At 42.1% G+C, this 25,680-nt stretch overlaps 1 protein-coding gene across 3 annotated transcripts in view; it reads left to right on the forward strand.

The window, feature by feature from the left end:
• LOC109473070 (protein tyrosine phosphatase type IVA 1-like) overlaps window positions 1-25,439 on the forward strand; it is a 32,636-nt gene extending 7,197 nt beyond the window's left edge. The window contains exons 1-6 of one of the 3 annotated variants that reach the window (XM_019772976.1): window positions 1,868-2,025; window positions 21,944-22,435; window positions 22,853-22,945; window positions 23,612-23,742; window positions 24,184-24,258; window positions 24,619-25,439. In XM_019772976.1, coding sequence (XP_019628535.1) covers window positions 22,328-22,435; window positions 22,853-22,945; window positions 23,612-23,742; window positions 24,184-24,258; window positions 24,619-24,736 — 525 coding nt within the window. In that variant the 5' untranslated portion in view covers window positions 1,868-2,025; window positions 21,944-22,327 and the 3' untranslated portion in view covers window positions 24,737-25,439. Of the gene's footprint in view, window positions 1-1,867; window positions 2,026-2,212; window positions 2,287-21,943; window positions 22,436-22,852; window positions 22,946-23,611; window positions 23,743-24,183; window positions 24,259-24,618 lie in introns of those variants that run through there. The other 2 variants (XM_019772977.1, XM_019772978.1) reach the window with 2 other exon arrangements.
• The last annotated feature ends 241 nt before the right edge of the window (window positions 25,440-25,680 follow it).

Raw genomic sequence — 25,680 nt, forward strand, 5'->3', positions numbered from 1 at the left:
AGCGTCTGCTATAACTATTCAGCCCTATCTTCGCATGGTAGTTCTGGCCACAGTTGGGTCACTTGGAAGTGGGGATTTCATGTGACTGTGTTTGTTGTTGCTCTTTTCGTGTCAGTAGGATACTAGTACTTTATCTAGTGTGTGTGTTGGGGTGGGGTGGGGGCTTAGCTTATTTGCGATGTCAGCATGGGCCACGGTACCGGTCCCTATCCCACACGCGTAGAAGGCTATGGAAACATAATCTCCAAGCAGATTCTAGGGTGGCAAAAGACAAATTGGCCAGGCAGTATCCATTGGCCAGAGAGGGTCCAATACGCCACCCAAGGATGGCCAATTTGAATTTTGATACTGCCTTTCGCCACCCTGGGATCTGCTTGGGGATTATTGGAAACACGTCTTCAGACTACCCACGCTTGCTCCTACGTGTCCTACGTGTGCGGCAAATGCTTCATTTCTGCAAGGTTATCATATAGCTAATAGGGTTGGCCTTCCGTCAGAAAAAAAAACGCCACAATGAAAGAGAATATTCTCCGTTTTACGTTTGAAACGATAAACATTTTTGTTACTTACGCCATTGATGCTTTGGTATGACCATATGACATTTTGAAACCGTTTCCATATGCAAAGAAAGCGAACACAACACTGGCGTGGTCTGTGTTGCCAATTCATATTTTCTTTCTGATACATTTCTTTTGAAGAATGAACGATACTGTTACTTTCAAGCATTTCATGCGTTTCAGAACTCTTTGTAAAATGAACAGATGTTCTTGAACGTGAGAGCAACTTATATAACGTTATAAATATACGTAGGACTACTCATAGGTATGTGCAGTTCTTAGTGGATGTGATACGGTAGATTTTGTATTCACTGCAAAGCCCTGACCTTTTGGTAAGCAACAAGAGCAAAGTACACAGCATGGACTGGATCGAAGAAAGAAGGACTATTCTAGTAGTATAGCTGGCGAAGCAACCGACTTTAGATACCACAACGACAACATTTGTCAGTTTTATATTGCAAGTAATTCTTTATCACGTAGAAAAGCAATACTGCATATTCTAACAAAAAAAAAGGATTCACCAATGATCAGAGTTGTATTACATGGCCCTGGTCTTTTCATACCCTATGGCCATTGTTTAGGGTACGTACGCCGCTTGTAGCCAACTCAACTGAAACCGGAAGCCCATGTGCTACGTGTGCACTTTCATGTCCCTACCTCTAAGGCAGTCCGAACGTGCGTCAAACTGTAACAGTTATCTCTGAATCTTTCCGCACAGTGCGTATTTTCCCGTTGCCATAACAACCTTACTGATAGCCTTCGCCATCAGAGCCAAGAAAGGGTTCTATTAAAGCTCCTCTGTCCTTGGAGACGTTTATATGTTTGAAATCATCTTCTATGTGCGTAAGATAGAGTTGAAAATGGTGTTTTGCTCTCTCTTTGTGACGGAAAAATGGTCTTTTGAAAAAGAACACGTTTTTCTGACGCAAGTGTAGGGTAAGGGTTGTGACGTGTGCTTCTTTGTCCTTGAAAACGTCTCTCTGTTTGAAATTATCTTCTATGTGCGTAAGAAAGAGTTGAAAATGTTCCTTCATGACGAAAAAGTGCTCTTTATAAAAGATCATAAAAAGAACACGTTTTTCTGACGCAAGTGCCAGGGTATGTGCCGGTAAGGCTTGTGACGTGGATTCTTTGTCCTTGAAAACGTTTCAGTGTTTGAAATTATCTTCTATGTGGGTAAAATGAGTTGTAAACGCTGGTTTTGTCGTTATTCTATGACGGAAAAAAAGGTTTTTACAACAAAAAAACACGTTTTTCTGACGCAAGGTTCAGTGTAAGGATTGTGACGTGTGACCCCTGGGCTTCCCGCGCCTGCGCACCGGCCGGTCGTGACGTCACGATCGTCCATTTTGAGTCGGTTGTTGGGAGGGAGTCTCGAGCTCAGGTCGTTCTTACATCGTGTTACCTCAATTTTCTTCTCTGTTGCCTTCCCCAGCGACACCTAAGGCTAATGTGTAAGGGTATTATGGTAAGTAGACGCTCCTTCTTGGTACAAAACCTTAAGTTTGTGTGTAGGGGTGATTTCAGGGCGTTTTTTTGGGCACGTGCCTTGTGAAAGAAAACGGCGTTCGCCGGTTGGAGCCAGTTTCCGGCCGACAGTGCCCAGCCCGCATTCCTGCCTACGACTAGCATTTCCCTGTTGGTATTTCTGCCCTCTACGGCGATCGCCGCCTCTCTACAAGCCTCCCAGTGACTTCTACAACCTCCCACCGCCTTTCTACCGTCCCAGGTAGCCCTAAACCTTCCCTAAGTGGTGTTTTAGATAGTCAGAACAAGACGTTGCTAGGAAGAAAAGTCGTAACTGCATGTGGGGCGTAAGGAGAGAAAAACCTTTCATTCATTTTTCTACCGACTCAGATTTCTTTCTGCTTGTTGTTCAGTTTTAGCCCGTTGTCTCGCTGTCAGCTGTTTGGTACATCGTGGAATCTACATCTGTTTTTTCTAGGTTTTATCAGCAAGAATTGCGAGGTTGTAGGTTTGAAAAACAAGGCTGTGGAGACGGGGTTTTTGCGATCGAATTGTTGTTTCGTAGGATTGCGAAATGTGGAGTATGGTGCAATGCGCCAACATGTTGTTCTTTGTCCTTCACAGGCCCTTTCTCGGTCACCCCTCTGATAGGGCTCTGCTAGTTGTTAAAAAATTCTCCCGGTCACGGGTTCGAATCCCGATTTAGGAGATACTCATCTAGTTTTTGTCTACACCACCTTGTAAGTTACATGTCGAGATATCAAAATTATTATGGTCCAGTTCTCTTTGAGACGGCCATATTTCTGAGAAATGTTTTGCTTGTAAAATTTGGTATTTTGACTGTTGTTCAACTTACATGTAGTCTCTGCATCACAGATTGTACCCATATGTCTAAAAAAACATGACATGATTTATAAAAGACTATTTGAAAACTGAACATATTGAAGGAAAAGACACTAGTAGCATGCAGACATGCTACAAGTGTTTTGATGCTTTGGTTGTTGTTGTTGTTGTCCTCAACACAAATTTCCCTGTGCTCTGTGCTATATCAACACCACCAGACTTGATGTATTTGTTGACATAAGCAGTACCCAGCCTAGAAATGAAGCAATGTGTGTGTATTAGCCTGTTAATGAAGTAATATTTCTCCTCAATAGTCTGAGAGAGGGTGTGAGATTGAATTCATCCTTTGCTGCTCACGTATGTTGACCTCAGCAAAAATGTTCCAGTGCAGTTTCGGAATGCCATATGTTGACTAGAAGGTAGTTTGATTGAAGTGTTTGGGTTGAAATTTGCATGTCTTTTTCTGTGCGGTGCAGCGAGCCATTTTAATTCTGTTCTTAATCGTAGCTGGCACGCTACCTCTTCGTCAAACGTTGTCGGTAAATTATTTGTGAAGCGTAGTTAGTTGTGTTAATCCTGTAACAATAGCCTTTTTGCTCTATGTTAGCTTTAACCTAAACATTCAAGCAAACACGATTCGGATACTGGATTCTGCTCTCGGAGGAGTGTATTTATTCACAGTGTAACACAATAATAAACAACCACAGCCTTGTAACGACAAGATATCCAAGCTTTCTTCTACAGTTCCTGACAACTAACAAGAGCCTCAGTTACATTAACAATCGGACATTGCGTTGTGTACTTTTTTATAGACAAATGGCTAAGAACTTACTTGTTCAGTTGGAACGGACACAGGACACTCAGAAGTCACTCCGCCTAGACTCTCTCGTAATCACTCACGACACACGACTGTGTCCTGCCTTTTAAGCTATCCTAATTATGCGTATAACCGACTCTGACCTTGATTGGTAGACAATACGGCAGCCCACATATAGGTGTTAACTGGGCTTGTCTAGCCACTTCTTTGTGGTGCATATTAATACTGGCAGACGGGCAAGATGTTTACAGAAGTACAATAATGTGAAGTACAAGTGATATACATAATGCATTTTGGCACATGATACATTTTGACACATTATTAGGCTGGCCACCAAGCGTTACATCTACCCCCTCCTTTGAAAAAAGTGGTGCTCCTGCACCTTTACTACATATACTCTAAATAACATACTCAATGATTGGTACATCTATTACAGATGCAAACACAACAACAATCCATCAAAACAACAATAGAACCACTACACAACTGAAATCCACTAATCAACTGAAGCCAAGACAATGCATTGTACAGAATACACAACTAGTTCAGGCATCGAGTGACATGTCACCATGGTAACAAACTTTTTGTTGGACAGCCCTGGAGTTCAGGTTTGCGACTCGACGGACTACTGAGGGCAACTTAGCACAGGCTTCGGGGTTAGACGCAGAGCACGTTGTGGGGTGTGGAACAGCATAAAACGAACCAGGGGAATCTTGTCCCTTAGGCTGACACCAGCTAAGCAGCCTACAGTGGCGACAGCCTGTAGAGTATTGCATTTCGCAACCTCAGCCCAACCATTAAGAGCGGAGACCTCTTGGAGAGGGGGTCCAACGGACTCACGCCGAAGCTACCCTCGTACCTCTCCCTAGCTAGCTTCTATGAAGCTACTAGGCACGGCCTTTCTCCGCCCCGACACAACCGATCAGCTGTGCCGGCACGATGAAACATCTCATCGCTTTCTACCGGAAGGGCTTACAGATACTCGAACGCTCACTGCCAATGTATTTCCATTGCAAACAGGTGGCTGTAGTTGGCCACTACGGACCAAGGACACATGACAAACAGCTTCTGTGTCCAGTAGTGCCATTTATGTATGGAAATAAGTTCTTGTTCTGTCCTCTGCCTGTTAGGCTAACAAGAACTGAAGTGTGCTGCCCAGTACTGACCCCACGAACATGTCTGACGCCCAAGTCCCCTTACCTATCTCCCGCTGACCCGGAGTAGATGGACGAGGCACCTGTCGTACCACTTCAGGACACCTCCCTTCGATACCTGAGCCACGTGTGGACCTCTGAATGCACGACTTGGCGTTGTTGCATGTTCTTTTCAATGGATGCATATCAGACAGAGTCTTGGGTTTCCTATCAGTGTCTATACTGTTCACATGGAACCCATATCGGACCGGGGGTTGACAGGAGCGTGTTGACCGCCGTGGTGCAGGAGCGTCGTCTTGTTCGTCCTCACTGCCCGATGCCTCCACAGGAACAGTTTGCTCCCCTCCTGGAGGCTGCGCTGTCTCCCCATCAGACGCGTCACTTTCCATCAGGACACCTGTTGCGTCGTCCGCCGCCAGGGCTGGAACCACCTGCTGGACGCCGTCGCTCAAGTTGCCAACAGCGTGCTGAGAGACGTCACCCACGTCTGCGATGTCAGACTGGCCAGCATCCCCGACGTCCTCGGAGTTGGAGGGGTCATCGTCACTGCCCGCGGTCGGGGCACCGGCTTGCTGGATCGTGGCCTCTGTAGCGAGGGTGTCGTCATCACTGTCTGACAGGCTGCTATCATCTGAAACAACAGGCGGGGGTACGAAACCCCCAGGCCGGCGGACTCGCCTTCCGGCTCGGGTCGCCGGGGTTATTACATGATGTCTAGCCCTTCGTGGGAGAGGAGGAAGATAATCAGGATCTTCCTCCCTTTCTCTGTAGGGCACAATATTTTCAAAATGAACAACTTTGCCATCATTCGACCTGGGCTTGCGGATGCGGTAGGCATTTTCGCCAACCCGTTCAACAACAATAAAGGGCCCATCGTACCTGTGAGCCAACTTTCTGGCGAGGCCCTTACCTACCGCTTTTCTGGCCACCAGGACCTTGTCCCCTTCTTGGAAGGGGGCGCCATAGACCTTTTTATCAAACAATTCTTTTTGGCGTTTGGTTGCCTGTTTAGTGTTGTCGGACACAAATTTGAAAATTTGGGGAAATTTGTCCACCATATCTCTGACGTATTCCTGCACTGGAGCAGATACTGCAGAGGGGATGCCAAACATGAGTTCTACCGGCAACCGAGCCTCACGACCATGCATAATAAAGTAGGGTGTGAATTTGGTGGTAGAGTGTTCACTTGTATTAAAAGCGAACTTCACCATGGGGAGATGAACATCCCAATCCCTCTGATTTGCACTGACATACGCCCTTAGGATGTTTCCTAACGTTCGATTGAAACGCTCGACCATGCCATCGGACTGAGGGTGATACGGAGTAGTGCGTGTCTTCCCAATCCTCATGTACTTGCATAGCTCTGCGATCAGGGTGGACTCGAAATTACGGCCCTGATCCGTATGGATCCGTTCTGGGGGCCCATGGACGCACACCCAGCCTTCGAATATGACCCTAGCAACCGTAGACGCTGTTTCATCAGGTATGGCGAATATTTCTACCCATTTAGTAAAATAGTCGGAGAGCACCAAAACATTACTTATTACCTGATGAAGTTTTTGGGAGGGGGCCTACTACGTCAATTGCTATCCTTTTGTTCGGGTAGCCCACTGCACTGGGTTGTAGAGGGGCCCGAGGACGTCGCCTCCCGCCCTTAGTCTTGGCACAAATGTCACAACAGGTAACATGCACAATCACATCCTTGGTGAGCCCAGGCCAATAGAACCCCCTCAGTAACTTTTCTTTAGTCTTATCCACTCCGAGATGACCACCTGCGGGACTGTCATGGACACAACTTAAGACTTTGGACACCAATACTCTGGGGACAAGTAACTGCTTCTGAGTGGGGTTGTCTTTTTGGGGCCCAACTCTATACAGGATACCATTGTGTACCTCTAACAGGTCCCAGTCCTTATATAGTTCGAGGGTATGCCGACTGGCATCGGCCAAAGCGGTCTTGTCCGGCTTGTCTTTCTGAGCCAGCTTGTCCTTAAGGACTGGGCCTATTGTAGGGTCATTCAACTGTGCGGAACTCATATCACGTTGCCCTAATTCAGTCAACCAGGGCTCCTGAGTTGACGAAGTCCGTAAGGAATTTATAATCGCACCGCCCAGAGATACGTAATGGTTATCGTCTACGAGACCGAGAAGTACCCACACACGGGGCGATTCATGCCCTGGCCAAATCTCTACGGGCTTACACGCCACCCCATCGGTTACCTTGACAACTCTGACGCCTATCCCCAACGCACGTGCCAGAGCCTCCAGCGTCATGTGGTCTCCCCACACCTCGCCGTTGAGGGCTAATCTAGACAAATATTCTTCCCAGGTGTGGAACTCACTGTCTACCAGGTAACTCACCAAGGGTTCTCCAGGGGCTTCTGGCCAGCATGGGTGCTGGGTCAAGTATGACACGGCTAAAGCACGCATAGACTGTGCCGAGGCATCCGGCACGACCTCTAGCCTACGTAGCTGATCAGCCATGGCGCCAAACTGACAATTACCATCAGCCGGGGGGTTGTGACGAAGGGTGTAGCCCAAGGTTCCCCATTCAAACCCGCGACTGTCTTGTTTGTCCAGACATAGGCCACAGGGACGCCGACTCAGGCCATCTGCATTGCTATGCTTAACCCCCGCCCGACTGGACTATTTCGTAAGTCGAACGAAGCTAGTCTAGCTAACCACCGCGCATATTGCCCCGTCGGGTTGCTTCATTTTGTGGAGGAATTGCAGGGCGGAGTGATCGGTCCTTAGTTTGAATCTAGGGCCCAGCAGGTAACACTCATGGCGAGTAATCATCTCGACTGCTGCTAACATCTCCTTCAATCCAAATCGATTTAAAGATGTGACAGGCTCTATAATGCCAACTCTAGCTACCTCACCCTTTCTAGTGAGGACCTTTCCTTGTGCTAGAACCGAGGTTCGGCCGTCCACGACTACGGGGCGATTGGTGACTATTCTCCGAATAAAATGGCCACCTTGTCTCATCAGGGGTACAGTCACTTCGGTGGACGCCTGCCTAATGGTCAATGTTTTCGCCTGAAAACTCATATCACAGTTATAGTGTGCCAAGAAATCGGTTCCGACAATACAGGAAGTGCTGGAGTTCTCCCCTACAACAAACTGGGTTGGAAAGTTTTGTCCGCCTATCTGTAAAGGCAGGGTAATCATGCCAATTATGTCTAGCTCTGTCCCAGAGACGGCCTTTATCGGTTCCCCCAGGTATGGTGGGAGACTGGGCAACTTCCACCATAGATCTCCCCAAGTTTGGTCTTGGAGATTAGGGACACATCTGCCCCCGAATCAACCAAGACCTCACACACAGTGTCGTGGATAGTCGCTCTCATTACAAAACTACCCAACGACCCCCATGCATTTACTTTGGGGCTACTTATGGAGGTGGTGCTGCTACCGGGTCTTTTGGTGTCTACTCGATGGCGGCGCCCACGACCCTTTAGGCGCTGCCCCAGTCGTTTCCCTGGTTGTAGGGGCAGTCTGCCCGCCAGTGGCCAAGTTCATTGCACTCAGAACAAGGGTGCGTTTGGGGGGAGGGTCGTGCGCGTCCCTGCGTGCGAGGTTTGCCCTTGTTTGCGTTTTTTGCATTGAGGGGACACTTCCCTGCCCAGTGCCCGAGCTGATGGCACAAGGTGCACGGATGGGTCTGCGGTGTTCTAACAGGCCCGCCACTAGCCTGCGGGGCTTGGGCATTAGATTTAGCCAACCCATTAATGGCCTGGGTAAACTGATTGCACAGGGTGGCAATTTGCTCCTGGTGAGCGCGTTGCATGTCCACTAACTGTTTCTGCGTTGCAGACACCAGTTCGACCAAGTTATCCTTGTCAGACGATCCAAACTGCCTAACTTGTTTGGTTCCTGACGGACCCTGAATGTCTTCCAGGAATTGTGCCTGAGTGCAAGCTTCGTGGAGTGTTTTGGGACGGAGTTTTTTGACCTCCAAACTGAGTTCGGGATTTCCCAACCGGTCCATGAACAACTGTTTAGCTAGCCTGTCCCTGATTTCTAGGGGGGTGTTTGGGTGCACGCGTGATATCACATGCATAAGACGGATCTCAAACTTTTGGAGGGACTCGCCCGGTTTGCGGCTGATTACATTGAGCTCCCCCTCGTAGTGTGTGGGGTCTTCAGGCCTGGCATAAATACCCCTGAGGTAAGCAAGCAATTTCTCAGGTTTGTTTACGTCTTGGGTTGGTGCGGTTCGCAAAGTCTGCAAAGCCCCCCCGGTCAAATGTTTTCGGATCACGGCCAATGTGAGGGCATCTCCCCAAGCCCCATACTGCCGCTCATTTTCGATTTGGTCTTCAAACTCCTCCCAGTCCACGGACCCCTCCCCCGAGAACTTACACGTCAATTTGGGCACCGATCGGGGTGCTTGGGTGGCTACAGACGGACTGTTCTCTTCATTATCGACAGGCGGAATTACTTGGTTTTCATTATCGACAGGCGGAATTACTTGGTCTTCAATAACAACAGGCGGAATTACTTGCTGCTGTTCCATAGTGAACTACTGCCAAACGCGAATCTATCCTTGTTTAGAGTCGCAAAATTTTCAAAGCTCCGGTCAGACAACTTCCAAACCGGCAACTATACTGACTTAGACAACACTACGCGCAGGTCAATTGTAGTAGAAACCTCCTCTCAACCCCCCACGCGAGATAGAAATAGATTATCTGCTAGGGTCCTGATTACACAAGGCTCCACAAACTACAAAACCACCCGGGGCAAATCTACCAATGAAAATAGCGACATAAACAACTACCGATAGGTGCACAAGCTCACGAGAACAATCAACGAAAGAACAAATGGCACTCCACCGAGGGAGCAGAATCCTGGTCACGGCACCAATTTGTAACAATTGCCTTTTTGCTCTATGTTAGCTTACCTAAACATTCAAGCAAGCACGATTCGGATACTGGATTCTGCTTTCGGAGGAGTGTATTTATTCACAGTGTAACACAATCATAAACAACCACAGCATTGTAACGACAAGATATCCAACCTTTCTTCTACAGTTCCTGACAACTAACAAGAGCCTCAGTTACATTAACAATCGGACATTGCGTTGTGTACTTTTTTATAGACAAATGACTAAGGACTTACTTGTTCAGTTGGAACGGACACAGGACACTCAGAAGTCACTCCGCCTAGACTCTCTCGTAATCACTCACGACACACGACTGTGTCCTGCCTTTTAAGCTATCCTAATTATGCGTATAACCGACTCTGACCTTGATTGGTAGACAATACGGCAGCCCACATATAGGTGTTAACTGGGCTTGTCTAGCCACTTCTTTGTGGTGCATATTAATACTGGCAGACGGGCAAGATGTTTACAGAAGTACAATAATGTGAAGTACAAGTGATATACATAATGCATTTTGGCACATGATACATTTTGACACATTATTAGGCTGGCCACCAAGCGTTACAATCCTACGTAGCATATTATATGTTATCCTGAATTTGTTGTAGAGTGTTATCAACAAATTCTTTGTGATTCTGTAGTTTGGTGGTGTCTGCGATCACACAATGGAATAAATTTACGTGTAGGCATTGCCAAGATCCCCCCATGCAGACCCTCTTGTAATCCCAGTAAGAGGTGATCCCCCATGCAGACCCTCTAGTAGTACCAGTCAGAGATAGTCTGGACCATAGATGGAAGATTTAAGAGCTTGTATTTCTAGTAGTCTGCTCACAGATCAGGGCTAGTTGTGACTCATCAACATATTTAACCTGAGAAACTGGATTTCCTGTACACATGTTTGGGAGGGGCTAGCACAGTCATATATCTATAGTATAGCCATAAATACAGAATTATACTAAAAATCTCAAAGAAAAACTCTTAGAAAATAATAGTATGGTGGTGATTGGAGGGGAAAGAAGGCATTCGCAACTTTAAGATACAGCTCAAGAAGTTACTAGTATGAAGGAAATTTTTTTCTTCTACTGAACTTTACGTCAAAACTGAACAAAGTGAACACAAAACCATTGCAAATATTTCATAATTTATAAATGTACATGTTACATATTGTATCCACATGTTGATGACATGTATAACACAAAATATATTAACAGCTATTCAGTATCATTGCAGTACTACAGGAAACATGTACAAAATATAGCTAGTTATATATTGAGTCACATGTTTTTAAAGGGTGCCAATGCTTACTAGCTTGATAAATGTACACTTTCCGGCTAGACTAGACGACAATATCTCCCATCATACAGACGTACACATCTGCATTCTAACTGGTGCTGTGGGTGGATGTTGCCGACAGCGCGTGATTGTACGTGTGATTTGTATGCTAAATGAGTCTGTGTGTGAGGTGGTACTAGATACTGACTCCTGATGGGGCCTAGGGAAAACAATGTTGTGTTTCCTGTTTCAGTCCTGAAAAAATTAGGGTCGGTAGGTAGGGATTTTCTTTTTTTTCGTTCTTTTTTTTGTTAGACTTTGGTGATCTCTACTCAAATGATCCACCTTACACAATACAGTTTATTGAAGTAAAACTTGCATGAGGACACTTATATTCAATGTCAACCAGCCTTCTCAAAACAAGCCGGCTACCGGCGAAAATCGCCGCCTACTCAAATTTTTGCGCCGGCTACTTTCGTCAAAATTTTCAAATTTTTGCGCCGGCTACTTTCGTCTAAATTTTCAGAAAAACAAGTTAGCTCCGTTACATTTTCTCACAAACTTCACCGGCTCATTTCTTCTGACGAACTTCAGACAAATTTCTGCTAGCTTTCTGGATCTGAAAACTGCTTCTTTCTTAGCCTCCTGTGCAGATTTCTAGTGCACGAGTCAGCGTTTGCTTCTACGAGCGGCCCGCGGCCGAAACTTTACGGGGGGAGGGTCTTGTTCGGGGCTCGAGTTGTATCCGCGGAGCTGTATCGCTCGAGCTAGGCGGAACTTGCTTCGTAAACTCGTTGCTCACGAAAATTTATCAAGCCGCTACCTTCCCAAATTCTCCCGGCACTACTAACATTCCTGCTACAAATAACTAGTACAAATCACGTCAAAAAATATCAAGACATGTATAGAAGCGTGTTCATATCTTTCATACACAGAGACAAATTTTCAAAAACAAATCGCCATCAGCGAGATTTCACAGCTGTTTCATTCATCAAAAGTTCTTGTCGATCGTAAAATGATCACTCATCTGTTGTCTCCACTAGTGTGGCATTTGTAGCTTAATCACGGCTAGCCAAAAATCAGCGTCAAAACCCCGGAATAAAAACACGCACTCTCCGCATCGCTGTACAAAAACAGGAGCTTTCAGGCGCCATCTTGTCATGAATATTAAGTAGCAGCGTGCGATCGACGCTCTGATTGGTTCACCTCACATGACCTGCGTTCTGATTGGATAAGCGATGTGGCCAGCAGCCGGCAGCGCGGGAAGATTTTTCTTTGCCGGCAGGCTCTCGCCGGTGAAGAAGAGACACATTTACGCTGCTTTCTACGTTTTTTCTACGACTACTAAGCAACATCCTATTAAAGAAATACATAATTAAAAGAATTTTCGGGAAGATGTATATTTCTCTACGCCGATTTTTGGCCATTTTCTCGTAATTTTCTTGTTCAAGGAACCCGGAAGTCAGTGTACCGGGACGCGGGGTGAATTTCCATAGGGCATTTATGGATCGCACCCCGCTAGAATTAAACCGCCAAAACAGTAACAAAACTTCCAAAAAGCGAAACTGTGACATTTTTTCACATCCCAATGATTATGTTTTCGATCAAATTGACATTTAAATATGCTTTCTTTATTTTTCTGCATTTTGTGGCCGGGCGCAAGGACCGCGCGTAATACGATCGGAGTGGCAAACAATTTTAATACAGCCTTTTCCCGGAATTATTTGTGCACGAACAGTAAATTTTGGAGCCACAAGATTGCCATAAAAGCTGCTCAGAATGTACCAAAAACGATGTTTAGGGGTCTAATTTTTACGATTTCCTCCGGGGGAGGCCCCCGGAACCCCCCAACGGAGGGGGGCCACCCCCTCCCGTACCCTCCCCCTGCGAGCCGCTGCGCGGCTCGCTTCGAGCCACTTCGTGGCTCGCCTGCTACTTTTTCTTATCAGCCACCTACTCTAAATTTTTTTGAGAAGGCTGTCAACGTTGGAAAACCGATTGTACAACATTTTATCACTCAGGTGTCAGATCATGTAGCTAGAAAAGGTTGATCAGCTCTAAAAAAGTATATACTTGCTGGGATTTACCAAGAAGAAAGTCTAGGGTCGGTAGGTTTTTCTAGGGTCGGTTGGGAAACAGGAAACACAACATTTTTTCTCCTAGGCCTTGTACAACATTTTAATCACTCAGGTGTCAGATCATGGAGCTAGAAAAGGTTGATCAGCTTGAAAAATTAATGTCCCTTGCAGGTGTCCACCCACAAAAAAAGGCTAGGGTCGGCAGGTTTTTCTTGGGTCTGTCGGGAAACAGGAAACACAACATGTTTTTTGCCAGGCCTGAGGTGGTACTAGATTCTAACTCCCGATGACTACATGCACAGATATCAGTTGATCTTGGGAATACTGACTCAGCTAAAAGGTCAAACATGTACTAGATGTAGAGCTTTTTTATTCCAAAGGATCAGTCATGTGCTTTGCATACGATCTAAACTGCCGTATGATGAATCAGAAAGACAGGTATGACTTTGGATCATTCATACTGGCACCAGACGAAGCTATGTACATGTACATAGTAGGGGAACCTTGCTTGTGTTAGGAAGAAGGAGCTACATGTAAATTAAAAGTGAGTACACTGATTTTTCACTGTTCCTTGATCGTAAGTGCATAATGCTTTGGGAAATTATTTATGTTTTGTTTCCGATTATAGTTGTAGTCCTAAAAATATATTAGGGTGGTGTGTTTAAAATCTGTTTAGAATTCTGCTAAAGTGGTCCAGTTTTGTTACAATGTAAACTGTTCTTTTTGTATTACCTTCTATTCTAAGTTCTTAAAGTCTCTAGATAATGCTTTGTGGCTAATCTTAAGAGCTGCTTAGATACCAAAACATGTACTTCAAAAGAATGGTTAGTCTGGCAGCTTTTTTGCTAAGTCCAAATATTGATGTTTTGGTGAAAATCCCAGTGGAATGGCATAAATTTCTAACTGACATTCCATACCTGACAGCTGAGTTTATTCATGGGTTTATACCCTAAGGGGTACTTCTCTTTTTCCCATAGCTTGTGTCTCTCATTCTTGGTAGAAATTCTACCCCAAGGCCTGTATAATTAGAGGAAGAAAACATGTATGGCATTTGTTCCATGAAAATGCCATGTTTGTAATGTATAATTGTACTGTATTTGTACACCATTTTCCTTGTGACTGTGAGAGATCCTAGAACAGTTTTCCAATGAACAGTGTTTGAAATTCTACCCCAATGACTGTATAATTAGAGGATGGAAACATGTATGGCATTTGTTCCATGAAAATCCATGTTTGTACACCATTTCCTTGTGAGATTCTAGAACAGCTTTCCATTGAACAATGTTTCTTTTCTTAAATGTTTACATCTACAATTTAAGATGTATAAACAGATAGAATGAGTTAACAATTAAAACAAAATGCTGAATTACATCCTATTTAAAAATTAAAGGTAGAACGTAGAAAACTTACAAATGCACAAAAACGTTTGTTGAACATGTTAAATATTGCATATTTGTAACATCAACCATCCAGAATGTTATCATAATAACCCAGGTTTGAAGATTGTGATTCGGAAAGCACAAAATTGATTGTTGTCTGTTTGCCTGCGGGCATTTTCTGGTCGGTTGTGTTGGTTTTTATGGTGTGATGGACGATCAAAGAAACGGAGATACATTTTGTACATGTATCCCCAGGCTTGTGTGCATATGGCAAAAACAGTATCATTACCTTTGTATGGAGGTTTTGTTTTTGGTGTGTGTTTATTTCAATATTTATGTTTACCAAAGGAAAACATATTGTTTCTGCTACGCTTCTTCTTCTTCTCCAAACAATAACCTTAATGACCTGAACCAGATTGTCTGTTACCATGGTAACTAGTGTTGGGTTACATGATACATCATGTTTCAATTTTATAGCAGGAGGGACTTAGAGTTATACATGAATGTATTTGAATTAGAATTAACAGAGCAGACCATATGCGAAGGTAAACATTATGCATTTGCTTTGCAAATGTTACCTTTCTAGTTGCTTGTGTTTCTACCTTATTTCCGCGTGACTAGTCAAGGACAATGATGGAAGTTAGGTCAAGGTCCTAGAAAAGGTTATCTCATTTCCTGTCGTCAATTTCCTGCTATATACATGTCTTTTACCTTGTGGGAGCCATTGGAAAAATTTATTGACAGAATCAGCAAGAAATTCACAAAAATTGATAAAAGAAATTCATAACAATTCTAAATATTTCACAGAAGTGTGCACCAAATTTGCAAATGAAATTTTACATTTCTTGCTATTTCTGTATTTTCTGTGTGACATAAAAGAGTAGTTGAATACATTTATTCATCCAATTTGTTTAAAAGAAAGCAACAACCAGAATAGCAAATTTCATCCAGAGAAGACCCTAACCTTTCTCTTAAATCTCCCAAAAGTGTCATCCTTCTTGAGGCTATTTCTAGCTAACAACTCAAAGATCCTTGATCTTCTACGTCTTTAGTTCCGTCAGGTTCTTCAAGTTGGTGAATCCATCATTAGTCAAAGTGACTCTCCAGAGCTTAAGAGATAAAGTACTATCTTGGTTGGATCATTTGAAGTCTTTCTTTAACCTCAGACTCAAGCTAGGCAAAGCGGAGTCGTGATATGGAGTTTTTCCACTCCAGAAGTCAAGATTGAGGATTCAGTTATTCATTTTGAGGGTGATATCAGTTGTGTGATCTTCCTAGACTAGAGGTAGGGTTGTGCTAAAGTGTTAGTATTATTAGATGTTCTAGAATGAAGTCTAGAGTTTTGATTCAACCTCTGTAGATAGCTGTATATCGTGTATGTTTTTTGGTGGGTTTTTAATTACAGGGAAAGGCAGGTTGTCACAGTGTTGGTGAAAGTTTTAATAGAATATACAAAATTCAAATTTGACCTCTAATACCCTTGACACCAGATCTGCGTGTGCTGTTATTTTTAACAAAACTTTCTAAAACAAGTTGTCATAAATTATGACTACAGACGTTCAAACGTCACTGACCCTGTACCAGCTGGGTATCGCCAGTTGTCGTTGTCATGTCTCTGTGACCTTTCGGAGAGGTCACCGCGTGATCACACAGCACGTCCCTTGATATCAGACCCCGTTTTTTCCGAGGTATTTAGCGAGGGATCGAAATGGCAACACTATCAATCAAAATACACATTCCTGGAATTTCCCAACCAAACTGGTACGAGCAGGCAACTAGTTTCACTACCATCATTTTGAACCAACCTACATTTCAAAATTGTATAACCAAAATTTACTGAAACTGATTGAAATACTGGGTACAGAACCACTATAATAAAATTGAGAAACAGATTGAGGAATTAAAAAATATGAAGCAGTACCATATTGTGTAAGATATTATTATTACTGTAATTTTTTCCCTCTTTCTTCATGACCAGTGTACTTAGCTTGTAAGAACATAAACATACAATAAAGGTCTTTCATTCATTCATTCATTCAGTCAGATTTAATTTCGTAACCTTTTTTCCATACTTCATTATCTAAACTTCACACAACAAACAGAAACACTTGTTTAATACCTGTATAGCAGCTCCAATATAACCTAGAGCCCTAAAGAATTACTTCGGCAACCAACAAACACTCCATCAACTTGATCAAGGAAAGAAAAACAAAATCATTACACTTCTTTCCTCTCTGAGCTATTAATACCCATAATAAATGGCAGATAAGTGCAATAAACACATAAAAGAACAATGACTAATTGAGGATTGTCAGAAGCTTTTGTGTGTCAAATCCAGCAAAGTGTGAAGTTCCTATAGGATTATAACCATGCAAATTCAGTAAGACAATAACAAAGAGCTCTGGCACTGAAATAGACAAGTTAAAACACTGCCTGTTCTGTGGAATTACAAATACATTAGTACATGTACGTGTGTATGTATTCATGTCATTCTCCACTGCAATTCAACAGTTGAAACAAGTGTTTTGGTTCTGTGCATCTTATTTTTCTAAATCCCCATAAAGAAACTTTATTATGAAGTAAACAGTAGAAGACATATTTCTTTCATAGCTCAAAATAAATAACTTTTCCACAACATCACTATATTTACATACCTTTTTCACAACAATGAACAAGTAGATATAAAAACATACACATGATGTAGATTTATATGTAAAACAAAAACATGAAATTTTTTTGCTTTGCCCAAAGAAAAAAACGGAACTAGCTACATGTATTGTCCACCACACACAAATAGACAAAACATGTGAGTCACAGAATAACAAAGTTACTCTGTACTTTGATTGAAAAGACTTTACTAAGTTAAGCTCCAAGAGTCCAACCAAGAGATCAAATTACCTACTACTACTAGCACTGACCTGAAAACTACAAACACTAAACCTACATACCATACCAAAACCAATCTCTTACTATCAAAATAACTTTCCTCTAGAGTCTAGTTATCTAAAAATCCACACAAAATCCCAATACTTTTAAAGATGTGAAATTTTAGACCCCAGACCACTCCTAGCCATATAAAACCAGTGGCCGTTAAACAGGTATAACAATATTGGACAGGTATATCCGGCTAAGACAAATAGACAGCTTCCTGGTTCTTTCTTAGTACCCCAAGTTGATAAATCTTGTCACAGCTTCTTAAACCACCTCCTTAAGGACGGAAGGAGTGGCCATTAGTCATAAGAGGTTTTCTCAAGTGTTTTTTTTTTTAAATCAGTCCAGAATGAAATTCCAAAAGCTTTTTATTTCATGTCCACTACAGAATAATAATTTTCCTCTGATCAAAATCAAAATTGGATGGTTCAAGAAACCAAACTATTACTACGCGTAAGTACTAGCTCAACTTTTTTTTCTTGAATTGTAAAATTCTTGAAACAAATTATTCTAACCTTAAAAACTGATGTTTAAGGATATTAATGATATAATGTATGCCTGTACTGGTATAGATAACCATGTACCAGGCATGAGTGAGGTGAGTTTATGACTGTAGACATTTTGCTACTGAGTCATCTAGACTCTAGGGAAATGTACCCTCAGCTTAGGCCTAGGGAAATAAATGTTGTGTTTCCTGTTTCCCGACCAACCCTTGAAAAAACTGCAGACCCTAGCCTTCTTTATGTGGATCCTGCAAGTGACATGAATTTTTCAAGCTAATTGACCTTTTCTACCTCCATGATCTGACACATGAGAGATGAAACATTGTACAATCGGTTTTCTAACATTGGCACTGAAAATAGAAGTGTCCTCATGCAAGTTTTACTGTAATCACTAGAGATTGCCAAAGTCTAATAAAAAAATAAGAAAACAAAAGGATAATTCCTACCTACCAACCCTAATTTTTTCAGGACTGAAACAGGAAACACAATATTTTTTTTCCTAGGCCTCAGCTTATCAACCCCCCTTCAGCGCTTGCCTAATATGGTAACCGTAGTTAACTCCGAGGGCTGAGTCAGACACATCAATTTAGCCCACAGACTTATTTGGCTGTTTTTGGTGACACAGAGTCAGACTGCAGTCATAGAAATATTGATTTTGAAGTTATCAATCTTTCATTAGTGGAGAATTTCTGAGAAATGGTTTTGTTTTATTTGAAAAGCTTGTCATGTATCAGGGACCTCCCTAAACAATGGAGCAGTGGAGCTCCTCCACCCAGTCCTTATCTCAGCTCCACCCTGTTAATTTTCAAAACTAGTGTTTTTACACCCTTTTCCAGGGTTCTTTGGTCAAATTTACCGATATTTCGCACCCTCCTCCATTCTGTCCTAAATTTCTGGGGAGATCCCTGTGTATGAGTATATTTGTATGTACAGTCACAAGTTTATGGTGACAAGAGACTGAGAGTACTTTTTTTTAGTCAGATTTGTATGTTTTTTGCACCTTGTTATGATTGAAAATATGTGTGGGTGTTATGTTGAAAGTTAATTTTCACAATCAATATTTCGATTTCTTTATCACAATATACCTATTTATGAAAAAAAATAGACAAACAGCTGTGATTCTAAGATGTCCACAGTACACAACACAGTTTCATTTGTTAGTTAGACTAACATATGTTAAGAGTATTGCCATGAATATTTGATAGACATTTGTGAGTTCTCTTGGAAGGTAACAGGTGCAAAGGACATGATATACAGTACACATTTTGAAAAGTCAAGCAGCGATAAATTCTCTGATGCGTCAGACGTTCTAGATAGCATTGGCTTATTATCTTCCATCAGTGACAAAATGATGACAGATTATGATCATGAGCAAATGCTATCCGAAACGTCAGACTGTTCAGAGAGCTTATTTTTGCTTGATATATTTTGTTTTTTATATTTTTTGTACTCTTTAGAGAATTTATGCAGTTGCTTGATTCATTTTGCATTACTTAATGTTCTACCCAGATCATAGTAGATGTCTAACCTTTATCAAGGACAACTGAGGCTATAATTGATGTACATGAAGTTTGAATTAGCCATCTTGTCAATAAACAACAACCGTCTGTGTTTGAATATGCTGCTATAGCAAGTTTGTACTGTTTGCCTTTGGCAGTTATATATAGCAGAAGAGCAGCTACATGTATGTATGAGAAGTCCATAACAGGCTGTCAACAGTTTCCACAATCTTCTTGGCAAGCTGATCTAATCTTCGACTTAATCCTGACTGGCAGATGAATATGTGTTAATCCCGGATTACTGACATGTTCTGGTTGGTCCGCTGGGCTTAGTGCCAGTTTTATGGTGCAGTTTGACCTCTAAATCTTGCTCTAGAGGTCGCATGCCCAGTTCCGCTGACCCTTTTTGCTGAAAACATTTCAGACGGGGCAACAACTGAACTGTTGCCCTTCTAGTTGTGCCAGACATATTTTTGATTGAAGAGCGCCCCCCTCCCCCCCTTTTGAGGGCATTATACTCTTTACTGCAAATCTTCAAACTTTTGTGTTGTTTAAATTTTAAATTTCAGGTTGAACTTGAAACAATTCTGTAGTACAGAAGTCATACAAGGAAGAGATATTTGTGGTATCATGAATTCATGGTGGACAGATCGCTGCGAAAACTTCAAAAAGAAAATAACAGTTTTCTTTATTTATAATATTATTATTAGCTTAGGTTGTCTTGAGTCTACTTCTAAAAGCTTGAATTCTGCTTATAACCCTTGAAAAGGTTGAGTATTTGAAACCATAAACCATCATGCTTACAGGAAATTGGATGATATATAATGTCACAACCCCTTGCAATATGAGAGGCATGCAATGCCAAACATACCTGAAGTTTTAATCCCTCTGATTATGCACATAGATAGATGTTTTTCACATAGTTCGAATGTAGCAATCTACCATTTGAATTGGCAACTGTGTAGCCTTATACTTATAGAGGAAACAAGAAGGAAGTTTAGAAGAGTACATTAGGTAAATATACAGGTTTGTGTTGGCATTTGCACAGGGGTATTTTTAATTTTAGCCAAAATTTCTTTGTTTTTCACATAGTTTATTTGAATGTAGCAATCTACCATTTGTATTGGCAACTGTGTAGCCATATAGAAGGAAGAAGAAGGAAGTTTTGGGAAGTGTAAATATACAGGTTTGTGTTGGTATGTGCACACGGGTATTTTTAGCCAGGCCTGTGTTGCTTTGTTTATCTAAACTGGGCCATCGTGACCCCGTAGTTGCTAGCATGTTGGTGTAAAGGCACTAGTTGTAGCGTCTGTTGGTTATTCAAATGTCGCACACATAGCTTAGCTTGCTCTGAAAGGTAATTATTCACTTCTATTGCTAGTTGTTATGAAATTTCGCACTAGTGTATTAATAAGGAAGAGAAGTGTTTAAAATAACTGTTGTTGCCTTGTACATGTAGTATTACTTTTAGTATTGTATTATTACTAGTACCTTCAAGTACTAGACTTATCAACCTGGGATTGAGGTGTTACCTATATATAGGAAATTTGTTGTTATTTTCCTACAACCATTGTATATGTAGGTTGCACAGTTATATGTGCCAAGGTTAGGTGTGCCAGGTTGTTTAGTGTAAACTGTAAAATACCTGCAAAGCTGGTGTGTTACACTGAAGGCAGATATATTTTAAAGTTGGTTATAGTATATACAGATGAAGACACAGTTGCCTCCATTACAAGAAACAGTATGACATACAGTGAAAGGTAGATCAATTAACATGCCCCTTATGAAAGAGAAATATTGATTCAGCTTAATTTTACATGAGTGTGTGGCTGTCTGAAGCAAGACAGCATTAAACTTTCACGTATGCATGTTTGTAATGAAACATGATAGGTTTGTTAATAAACTTGGCAGAGCCTCGTGAAAAGTGAAATGTGGTGCACTGCGTTCTATAAAAATGTTTTGTGCTGTTATTTCGATGCAGGGGTTGTTCTAGAGGATGTTTCTGTTCTGAAAAGGTTTTTTTTATGGCCAGGTATAAAGTTTGAACTTTGGAGATGATCCCATGTTTTGGGGATTAACTCCCCAAAGTCAAGACCGATTAGTCTGGCTGTTTACATATGTAGTTGACTTGTGACATTACGTTGGCACTCTCTTTTTAGAACTAGATTTAGAACTAGAAGACTTTGTAAGAAATGAATGCCAGTATACTACTGGTATTTTTGCATGTATTTTTCAAGTTGCATGTAAACTGTTGGCCCTCATGCAATTTTGTGTATGCCAATGGGGTTTAGATCCTGACTTTTTGCCTGCATTTTGAATAAGCATTTCAGAATTGTAGAACAATTAAATTTTGACATTCTGCAATCTTGCTGAACACTGAAAGAAAAGTATTTTTTACCACTGCCACTCTCCAATTCTTTGGCTGCCTTGGAGTAACCTTTACTGTATCATGTGTACTTTCACCACATGGCTTCCACACTAACCGTTAATGTTGGGCGTGAATATGCAAAAAAGTTTTGTCATTATCGTACTAATATTGCAATCTCTTTTTCCCTCCCCAGTTCTTTGGCTGCCTTGGAGTGACATTTATGGCGTTTGTGAAGGATAGTGCAGAGTACTGCAGGGCACAACACGACCTCCACCTCGCGTGAACTCTCCACCGAACTGTGCCTCCAGCGCTAGCCAGCAATAACCAACGCCCCCCTCCCCCTCTGTTACCGCACCTTGTTGCCATTTGTGGCCATCCGTTCCCCGACTTACCCAGAAGCACTTTGGAATGGGGTAATTTCGACTACGGGTAGAAAAAACCCCTGCCTTACTTTTAGAATTCTTCGAAACGTCCAAATAAGGGCGCCGCCAACCCGTCTCTCCCCCCTTGTGTGGGAAGGAAAGTTCCGGTCAGCGTGAACCGTGTGCTGTGATTGGTTGAGAGAAAGTCTGTTGCCATGGCGAGACTGAACAGACCGGCTCCGCCCGTAGTGCTGGAGCATAAGGGCATGAGGTTCCTCATCATGGACCGCCCCTCCAACTCCAACCTCCCCAAATACATCGAGGTCAGTGGTGTCTTCCATACAATTGTATTATCATTGGGCTATGCCATTCAAAGGTTCAGGGGTGTTGATTTAGTGTTAAAATCTTAAGGGGGATAGTTGTATCTAGATTAGCACTAAGCTTGTTATGTTTACCGAAGGAAAACACAATTGTTTTTGCTCAGTTTCTTCCTCATCTTCTCCAAACAAATAAGGTCAACGACCTGAGGCCGATGTCTGTCACCATGGCAACTAGTGTTGGGTTACATCATGTTGCAATTTTAAAGCAGGAGGGGTTTAGACTCCTGTTTGACCATATATCTGAATGTGTTTGAGTAAGAACAGAGCAGACCATATGCAAAGGTAGACATTATGCATTTGCTTTGCAAATGTTACCTTTCTAGTTCTAATTTGTATTTGTTATTGTTTTTGTTTGTTCAGGAACTGAAGAGTCACAATGTGAAGGAGTTGGTGAGAGTATGTGAGCCCACCTACAGCATTGAGCCACTGGAGAAGGAAGGCATCCATGTTTGTGTGAGTAAACTAGTCGTAGCGTTTACTGTGTTGGAAGGCATCCGTGTTTGTGTAAGTAAACAAGTCATGCTATTTACTGAGTAAAGACCCTGTCCTGTGTTTGTATCAACGTCTCCCTTGTGTGTGTTCCCAGTGTGACTTCCTATTAGTTCGTACATAAACAAAGCTGTCTGCATGTGAAAATTTCAGTCTATTTTAGGTTTGTAATTTGTAATTGAAGCATACCATTTCAGGGCTCAACATCTGCATACCAACACTGGGTCAGGTAACATTGAAAATTACCTACACCAGACAAATTTTACCTGCAACACTCAGAATTTAAGATGATACTAAAACTGTTCATAAACTGCTGTCATTGTTTCTTTCATACTTAAAAGTTGGAAACAGTGCAGTCAAATGAAAATCAACATACACCGACATGAGTTGGAGAACAGTTTAAGTTTTTCATAATGTAATTTACCAACTCAGATAAACTTTCATGCTGACATGTACCCAAGTGGACTGGTATAGGTTAGATTCAGGTAGACATCAGAAATACCTGCACAGCTCCAATTTTACCTGCAATTACAGGTGGTTTCCCAGCCGTGGATAGAAAATGCTCTTGAATGTGAATGGGACCTATTGTAATAAGGTGTCAAATTTCTAATTCTAAGGCTTTTTGTTTAGGATTGGCCTTTTGACGATGGAGCCCCCCCACCTAACAACATTGTGGAGGAGTGGTTCAACCTGCTGAAGACTCGCTTCCGTGAAGACCCGGGGAGCTGCATCGCCATTCACTGTGTGGCCGGGCTCGGCAGGTGGGTGTTGGTCATTTTGCACTTTACTGTAAATAATCATTGTTACAATCTAGGACTAACTATTGTCTGTACTGATCAGTAGAGGCTATTGAGAGAGAATCAATGACATAGTAGCTTGCCCTAGTCTGGTATAAAACGAGCTATTGTATCCAGAACAGTGCCTATCTCGTTCTTTGCCCGAATAGGTCAGGGTTAGGATCAGGCATGGTTCTGGATAGACTGTGTATCTGAGAATGTAGATTTGCCCCTGGCACAGTTCTGGATAGTCTCTGCGTATCTGAAAAAGCAGTTATATCCCAGGCATGGTACTGGATTTCGTTGCACATTTTGGATATGTACAAGCCATTCCTTGCGTAGTTAGACTGGGAAAATATTTGTGAGCAATTGTACATGTGCTTTGATTGTAGTTTACAATGATCCTGATGTTTTGTTGATTTTCAGAGCGCCTGTTCTCGTTGCTCTGGCCTTGATGGAGAGTGGAATGAAATTTGAGGATGCAGTGCAGTACATCAGAGAGTGAGTAGAAGGCACTTTTTACACAAATATGTTGAAAAGTTGTTTTTGCTACTTTTCCTCTTCTTCTCCAAACCAATAGGGTCAATGACCTGAACCTGGACGTCTGTCTCCATGGCAACTAGTGTTGGGTTTCATGATGTTGCAATTTTACAGCAGGAGGGATTTAGACTGTCTGACCATATATACATGTATATGAATGTGTTTGAGTAAGAATTAACAGAGCAGACCATGTGTGAAGGTAAATATCATGCATTTGCTTTCCAAATGTTACAGTTACCCTTCTAGTAACACTTTAAATTTTTGGTGCAAAAATGTTACGTAACGTCCTTTTATTAAGAATGCTTTTCTTTTCTTCTTCAGTAAGCGTCGTGGAGCTATCAACGCCAAGCAACTGAATTTCCTGGAGAAGTACAGGCCAAAGTCCAGGCTGAAGATCATCACAAGGAATGGGGGGAAAAACAACTGTTGTGTCCAGTAGCTCTTACAGTCCCTCCGCGTGTACCCTTCCACCCCCGTCTTACCAATGAAACGGTCCTGCCCTTGTTCTGTACAAAAAAATGGGACCAGTCCATTTTAATTTGTCAATAAGAAATGGATTGTTCCAACGATATCAACGTTTTTTTTGTCGTTCCCCAAGTTTGGCCCCCCTTTTTGCCCCCCCTCCCCATTTGACGGTAAAATTTACGGCATTGTTTCATTCCTACTAGTGTGATGTGTTTTTGGAAAGGGGATTGTTTCATAATGCTTGAACAAAATGCATATCATGTGTGAAAGACACTGAGCCATTTTTCCGGAGAAAAGTTTCCACAAGTGCACTAAAATATTTAATTCTAATGGACAAGTCCATTCTGTGTGTAAAAAAGGGATGGGAGGGACCACCTGTGTAGAGGAAATAAAAACATCTTACCTACAACCATAGTGGTACAGTCTACTCCATTCTGATTCAAGTTTTTTGAGTAAATTTTTTGTTACCTCAAATTTCTGCCAAAATTTTTTGTGTCAAGCTGCAGAAATTGTGTAAAAGTTGAACAGAATTAGCCAAATATTTCTATTGCACATTTTAATATAGATACGTTTCTCAAATATCTTTTGGACTGTTGAGTAGTTTCAATACCGGTTTTTGCCCAAGTTTCTTCTTCTTCACCGCTTGTCCCTTTGCAAGGCTTCTTTGTAAATGTGATGAGCAAAAATGACCAACAATTTTATGAGGCTGACTTGAAGCCATCCAGAAGTAATTTTGAAAAAAAATTCGAAGTTTGAGACATGACATATCAAGACAAAAATTGTGCCCCCCTCCCCATGTTCCTAGAAAACTGAACATGGGGTCAAAATATCAAAACCCAAGCCATTCTTCCTCTAAGTGTTACAATAAAATTCTGCTTTTTTGTAGCAATCATGTAATGTTTTTGTATTCTGAAATAC

The sequence above is a fragment of the Branchiostoma belcheri genome, unplaced genomic scaffold (genome assembly GCF_001625305.1).
Source record: "Branchiostoma belcheri isolate BF01 breed outbred unplaced genomic scaffold, Haploidv18h27 scaffold29, whole genome shotgun sequence".
Classification (NCBI taxonomy): Eukaryota; Metazoa; Chordata; class Leptocardii; order Amphioxiformes; family Branchiostomatidae; genus Branchiostoma; species Branchiostoma belcheri.